Here is an 8,170-nt window from a genome sequence, read left to right on the forward strand (position 1 = left end):
CTAGAGGGGGGGTGAATAGCTCGTCGCTCGCTCGTTGCTCGGCGTTGCTTGTTTCTTCTAAGATGTGCAGCGGAAAATACAGAAACAAATCACACAACGCTAACACGGTTGGTTTACTTGGTATCCACCTCACAAGAGGTGACTAGTCCAAGGATCCACACCATGCACACACCCTCCACTATGAAAACACTCCTTTTCGGTAACTACCGAGGGCGGAGAAGCCCTACAAGACTCTCAGTACAAGAAGAAAGAAAAGGGAAACAAAATACAAGCGCAAAGCTTACAATGAGTACAGAAAACCCTAACCCTAGCTTCTCTTCTTGCCTTTGATCCGCCTCTTGACTTGAAAGCTTCCAAGATCCTTCAAGAACTGACGATCTTTAGAGCGCTGTGGAGAAGTTGGCGAAAGATCCGGAGTGAATCGGAGAAGAGATGCAGAAGGAATGCCTGCGGCCTTTATCGACGCCAACGGTGAACCCGATCGATTCAAATGTTCCCAATCGATCGGGAGGCTTTGGATCGATTCACGGATCGATCGAGTGCCTCGTGCGGAAACGCTGGATCGATCCATGGATCGATCCGGCGCTTATCGCGAGCAGCGTCCCAATCGATCCAGCGATCGATTGGGACATCTGGATCGATCCACGGATCGATCCGGAGGCTCTCTGCAGAAGCACTGGATCGATCCACCGATCGATCAGCTCTGATCGATCCGATCGATCCAGCACTTGGTTTTTGCCCAAAACCAAGTTCCAAGACTCCCAAACCAACATCCGGTCATTCTTGACCTGTTGGTACATCATGCCTAGCATCTGGTCACTCCTTTGACCTGCTAGGACTTTCCACCAAGTGTCTGGTCAATCCCTTTGACCCACTTGGACTTTTCTAGTCGTGCCAAGTATCCGATCACTCCCTTGACCTACTTGGACTTCCACCAGATGTCTGGTCAACCTTGACCCATCTGGTTTTTCCCTTGCCTGGCTTCACTCACCAGGACTTTCACCTAGTTTTACTCACTAGGGTTTTCCATCTGCCTAGCTTCACTCACTAGGACTTTCCATCTGCCTAGCTTCACTCACTAGGACTTCCACCTAGTTTCACTCACTAGGGTTTTCCATCTGCCTAGCTTCACTCACTAGGACTTTCCATCTGCCTAGCTTCACTCACTAGGGCTTTCCATCTGCCTAGCTTCACTCACTAGGACTTCCTAGTCAAGTATCCGGTCACTCCCTTGACCTACTTGACTCTTCTTCAATCAATATCTTATTGTCAAACATCTAAACTCAAACCAAGACTCAGCTTGGTCAACCAGGTCAACCTTGACCTGAGGGATGTTGCACCAACAAGTTTGTCCCTAATTTGGCGACAAAATTTGGTAACGAATTAGATTTTCGTTGCCAAATTCGTCGCTAATTAAAAATACTAATTTAATTTGCAACAAATAATTTTTCGTCCCATATTTTGTCCCAGAATCTGGGACGAATCTGTGGATTCACGTGTCCTAGATTCTACGACGAAATTTGGAACGAAAATGATTTTGTCGAGAAATTATCGATGTGCAAACGATAAGTTAACGACAAATTATTTTCGTTGCCAAATTCGTCCCTAAATAAAAAAAAAAATTCAGAAACAATTTATTTCTACAATTCAATCGATACATAAATATATACAACAAATTCAAATAACACATTATATACATTTAACACATCCTAATTAACATTATCACATCCTATTTCATATACAGATTAATAATTGAAATCAAATCCTAATAAAACAATTGTACAGTAATTACTCATGAGCTCCTTTAGGGGCCTAAATAAAACAATATGTTTATTTAATGGTCCCCTATCACAACACAGGAGATCTACATTTTTATAGTCTAACTCAAATCCAATAATTAAGATAATAATTGCGATAACAATTGTAGTCATCTACCATATTGATGATTTGGGTAACAGTCACTAATGCTCAGAGTCATTAAGCATAAAACGTTCATAAAAAAGAAATATATACCAGGAGTGCCTTTGAAAATTTTCCTATTCATTCAACAAATACCTTTGCAACAAGCAAATTTTGCAAGTCAAATGAGACCAACTAAAGGTTGGCATTTAAAAGCACCTAAAGAAAAAGTTGCTGCAACTCCATATCTAACCAAGATAAAGCACAAAGATACTTTATCCCCGTGCAGTCCTTCGTCCTCCTGAAATAAATAATGAAAAAATTTCTCAAAACAAATATATATATATATATATATATATATATATAGGGAGAAAATGTTTTAAGCCAACAAAAAAAGGAAGTAATATTTCTGGTAGAAAAGGAGCTTTTTGACAAATAAAATATATGATTTACTATTTCAATTTCTAAATTAGGACTGACCTAAGAGAAAACCATTCATGGCCTATTGACGTGACTAAATCTGCTGGACGGGTTGTCGTAAACGAGTACAAGTAATTGGACTGTCAATTATATTTAGTTGTTCAGACGTCGAGAATAGATTGTCAAATTGCACATCGAATTAGACTGTTCCAAACACCATTAATAAAAATCATTTCTAGCCGTAAGCCTGTAGCAGTGAATCCCAATAATTTGAAGAAATAATTAAGACCAGACGGGTTAAAAATGACACCTAAACAGGATTGAGTCCAACCTGATTGGACAAGGAATCTTTTCACGTGAGGGCCAGAGGGGAGGGAGGTTGAGCGCCGACAGCTTTCCTCTTAATTGGATTGTCTGCTACATCATTTTGCCAATGCCAATCATTCAATATTCAAATCGATCACCAATTCCCAATTCGGCACCCCATTAATCATTGAACTCGTCGGTGCATGTTCTTTGTTTGTGTATCATACTTATGCTTTTATTTATCTATTAATTTAAGGGGAAAAGAAAAAATACGTGTTCGTGGTTCTTATTAAGCAGCGAAGGATACAGATTTAGTGGCTTCTATCAAGACCAAAACCAGAATTCGAGAGAGAGAGAGAGAGATGAAACAATGCACGAATCGTAATTCACGCAGCACGAAGAGAACAAATAGGTGCACACGTAGAATCAATCACAGACGAGTGGCCGGCTCCGCAATTGTTGTGTTCGTCGTTCAGTTGACGACTCTGCAGTTGCTACGAACCTCGCCGTCGTAGCCGGTGAGGACGCCGATGGCGCCCATCTTGACGATGGACTGGGCGAACTTGCGCTGGAAACGCTTATAGTTTCCCCCGAGGCGCTTGACCAGGGTGGTGGTGCCCTGCGTGGAGATCAGCGTGTGGTCGGAGGTGAAGAGGCCGCGGTTTTCGAGCACGAGGCGGTAGTAGCGGTTGTCGAATTTATGCGGCGTCTTCGGGTCCATCGGCACCGTGTTGTTGCTCAGCGGCGGGCACTGATTCCGCAACGCCCTCGCGTACTTGGCGTCTAGCGTCGGGTCGTGGGAATCCAACCGATCGGAGAAGGCGTCGCAGTGCGCAATGCCCACCGTGTGGGCTCCGGAGAGGATGACCATGTCGGTCTGGCTCAAGCCTTTGGAGATGAACAAGTCGGTGAGCCTGGCGAGCTTGAAGTCCGGCGAAGGGAGGACTTTGGCGTCCGACTCAATGGAGATCCGGCTATCTCTCCTCCCTGAAGGCACCTTGTAGTGGATTCCTCCATACTGTTTTCACCATGCTGCTTTCGATTCAGATGAAGATGCGCAATATAATCGAAGTTTTTGAAATTAACTAAGAACAGAGTAGCGAAGCTTAATTACATGAACAACGGCGTCTCTGGCGGCAAATGCGAGGAGGTCGGCACAGGAGACGACTCCTTTGCAGGCGGCTTCCAGTTTCTCCTTAATATCGTCTATAATTTCGAATCCCTCGAGCGTGAGGTTGATCGGGGCGTCCTTTTCGGCTTTGCTCGTGTTGGTGGAATCCAAGAAAATTGAACCATCGCAGCCCTGTAGATGTCCCATATCTTCGCATCATACGCTCACATTTAAAGAAGAGGAAGAAGAAGAAGAAGAAGATGTACGAGTAGTAGTTAATTACTCTGACGAAGCAATCATGGAAATGCATTCTGAGAAGGTCAGCGCCGACTCCTTCGTCATCCTTGAGGGCTTTCTCGACCTCCTCCTTGACGATGGCCTCAGCTCGAGGGCAACTGTCGGAGTAGTACCCGACCCTGAGCTGGGCGTCTGCTCTCTGCACGCCACTAACCCACAAAACGGCCATGGCGAAGACCGCCAGCATGGTTCCTCTTGCAAGCGCCATTGCTGATTTCTCTCTATCTCGATCGTCCACAAGACAGAGACTAATGATTTAGCTAAGCTTTCGTGATTTGGAGGACTTCCTGCAGTTACAACTTCATATATAGCCAAGTTGTAGTAGCAGCATCCAGCCAGACTGAATCACTGTCTTCTCTGCTTAGAGAAAAAAAGTAAACTAATTATTCTTAGGTTAAATACAAACAAACAAGCACTGCAATAATATATTGATCGATCGATATGGCTCTAAAATTCTGAGGTGATGGAGAGTGAATCGTATGCTTTGAAATAGGAAAAGGTACAGAATATGATGTAACACACTACCAAACCGATTGAGCATGCAGATTTCCCCCCGGGGTGCGACACTGTAAAATTTGTTTATCTAAGTTATACACTTTCTCTCTTTAAACCCCAAACACTGTATTTTCCTTTCAATTATTTTAAGGCAGACGTCAGGGCTTCCGTATTTTCCTTTTCTTTATAAGCAAAAATAAAATAATAGATTTAATTTAGCATTCTTCTAATTTAAATAGACCATCAGATAGTTCTTCTGAAAATATTTTCATGGTCTAGAACTCTAGATCTTGCCGATTTTGCAAAAACAAGAAAAAAGTGACAGCAAAAAATTCTAGTTTAATTTGTGTATTTTGAGTTGAAAATTAGCATTTCAATAGAAAAGAGTCCCCTTTTTTTTTTCTTGTTCAACACAATATTTTCTAGTTATCAAAATTGATCTATTTTTAACTCAGAAACATTTAAATACTTCATAATTTGACACTTACTGAAAGCCTTGTATGATTTTCCCACGATTTGAATTTTTTTTAAACTAAAATCTTCTTGATTGATATAGCTTTGTTGATTTTCTCATTAGTATTCACTACAAAGCTAAAATATCTTTTGGTCTCTTGAATAGAATTGTGATGACAAGTCATAGACTTTTGAATAATGCCTTAATTTGCCATTTATTATCGTTCTCACACACAGATAGTACCCTATGCAACTAACCATTAAATTGTCAGCTGATACGGTGAATAAAATAGGGCTCTCGAAATTAAGATACCACGTGGCTTGGTCCAATCGATTAGAATTAATTCCAGATTTTAAAAAATAAAATAAATAAATAAATAATTAGAAATTCTAAATATAGATCTAGATATATTAAAATTTCATGAAACAAATTTCTATTTATTTGTATTATTTTTTTAATTATAAAAATACCCTCATTCATAATTTTGATCCAATATATTGAGTGTAATGGTTTTTAATAATAAATTATATTTATTTATAAAAAATCATATTTGATTATCATGGTAATTTTTTAATATTAAAATAATAATTTTTTAATATTAGGTCAAATTGGTCATATTCATATTAAAAGTTCATTACTCTCGATATATTGAGTCAAAATAATATATGAAAATATTTATATAATCAAAATAATAAGACGAACACATAAAAATTTATGCCATGTTATTCGTAGAGCTTAAGGTCAATATTTAGAGTTTCAAACTCATTTATATTAAATTTTAATTATTTTTCATTTGAGGATAAATTTTGGATTCGTCCTAGAATTGAGGACAAATCCATAATTCTTCTAGGAACAAATTCGAAATTTATCCCAAATTTTAGGATGAATTCTGGATTCGTCCTAGATTTGATTTTCTTAAAATATTAACCTTCTATGATGAATTATTAATTCATTGTTGAATATACAATAAATTATTAATTCGTCAAAGAATTTAGAATGAATCTCATTTTTTATTTTTAAAATGACACCGAATATTTTATTTATCTCAGAAAATTAAATTTTATCTTAGAATTAATAACTATTTTGTGATAAAATTTTATTTATTCCTTAAAAATATTTGATTACAAATTTCATTGTTAATTTAAAACGAATTATTTTTTTGTTGTTAATTTATTATATTTTTTTTTAAAAAATATTTATTCCTAAATTTTATCCGATTTCTAGATTTTGCATCGATGACTGTCTTTAATTTGTCCTGGCAAACACCCCCAACGTAGGCCTAACGCCAACATGTGCCGTAGGTGGTGGGAAGAGACCCCAGCCGTCCACGTATATCTGCACAACTCGCTTGGGTGCTGGTTTGCCAGCGGACCCCAGCGTCCCTCAGTCCCATCTGTTCGATCGGCGGCTAGCCATACAGTTGGATGCAATAATTCTTTTAACTTGAAGCGCACACATTTAGAATAATAGATAGGCCTCCGGACCTGCAAAGACAATGAAAAAGAGAGGATGATATGGGTTCCACATCAAATATCAAATTCGCATGTAAAACTTTGTTTTTGAATTTTTAAAAATAAAAAATTTCTTATATATATATATATATATATATATATATATATATATATATATATATATAGACACCAATATGATACGCTGCGCGATACTACATTGTGCGATTGTGCACATCGCGCAACGTATTAAGTTTTTTTTTGTTTTTAATTTTGTTAATATAGTTTTTTAACTGATTTAAACTTTCTAAAAATAATAGTATTCACATTTAAAAAAATTTAAGATTTTACCATTAGGGTTCAGACTTCCCAATTAGATTATAGTATTCAATTAAAAGAAAATTTTAAAATAACATAAATTTAGGTATTTATGAATATATTAATACGTTTACAAGGTATAATAATGTATTTGATATTTATATTAAATTTTTTTAAAGATTTTACCTTTAGAGTTCAGACTTCCTAATTATATTATAGTGTTTAGTCAAAAGAAAAATTAAAAATGAAATAAGACATTTATAGGTATAGTAATACGTTTATCGGTTATATTAATGTATTTGGGATTTATATTCAAATTTTTTTAAAGATTTTACCTCTAGGGTTCAGGTTTTCTAATTAGGTTATAGTATTCAGTCAAAAAAAAAAATTAGATATTTACATGATATAATAATATGTTTACGGGATATAATAATATATTTAAGATTTATACAAAAGAAATATGGTTTCTTAAAAATAAAAAAATTAACAAAAACATGCTTATATCATGCACGTGCACAGTCGTGCACTCTGCGAAGCGCATGATATCGTAATTCTCTCTCTCTATATATTATAACCTATGAACATCTAAAATTATTTATTTTTAACACTATAACTTAATAAGGAAGCCTGAATTCTAGAAGGAAATCTTATTAGCTTAAACTCATTATAACTCAATCTCTAAATTCTAAAATCTTAAAACATAAATATATATAATATATCCTGTGAACCTTTAAAATTTTTAATCTTAACATTATAACACAAGAGGGAAGCCTGAATCGTAGAAAAAAAAACTTATTGACTAAAATCCATTATAACCCAACTCTTAAATCATAAAATTTTGAACCTTAAATACATATAATATACCACAAAATAATTTTTTTTTAAAAAAATACTAAATGAATCCAAGCGCCTGGACCATGTCGCCAGCGGGCGGTTGGATCAATTCCCGGCGCCATGAATCCAGTCTGAACTAGTCTGTAGGTTAATATACGTAGCATATCAAACAATATATATATATATATATATATATATATATATATATATAATACCGAAAAGGGCGGTTAACCATAACGGAATTTTCTGAAATTTTTAGAAATTTTCTGAGAAATTTTCAGAGGTCGTATGATGTAAGTTACGGGGATAAAAATTGGGACACGGGAAAGCCTGTTTTAGGCTACCCAGTTTTAACCAGGAAAAGTTGGATTTTTCTTTTTATTTTCTTTTTCTTTTATTCTTTTCCTCCGTTTTCTTCGCGTGCCCTACATCCTCACGCGACGCCGATTTCCTCCCTCCCCGTTGTGCCGAACACCGAAGCTCCTCATCTTCCTAAATCGTCGGCGCTTCCTCTCCTCCCCTCGCGTACAAAACCGCCGCCCGAGGGAAGCTTCAAGTCCTCCGCTTTCCTCTTCCTCACGAGTTAGC

At 36.9% G+C, this 8,170-nt stretch overlaps 1 protein-coding gene across 1 annotated transcript; it reads right to left on the minus strand.

Annotated features, from left to right (window-relative positions):
* Positions 1-2,884: 2,884 nt before the first annotated feature.
* Positions 2,885-4,405, minus strand: LOC121967676 (peroxidase 5-like). The gene is made up of 3 exons (XM_042518045.1): positions 4,020-4,405; positions 3,740-3,928; positions 2,885-3,643 (listed from the first exon to the last, which is right to left on the minus strand). Exons 1-3 carry the CDS (start codon positions 4,239-4,241, stop codon positions 3,098-3,100), a joined length of 957 nt encoding a protein of 318 aa, XP_042373979.1. The 5' UTR covers positions 4,242-4,405; the 3' UTR covers positions 2,885-3,097.
* Between the last annotated feature and the right edge of the window lie 3,765 nt (positions 4,406-8,170).

This window comes from Zingiber officinale, chromosome 3B (genome assembly GCF_018446385.1).
Source record: "Zingiber officinale cultivar Zhangliang chromosome 3B, Zo_v1.1, whole genome shotgun sequence".
Classification (NCBI taxonomy): Eukaryota; Viridiplantae; Streptophyta; class Magnoliopsida; order Zingiberales; family Zingiberaceae; genus Zingiber; species Zingiber officinale.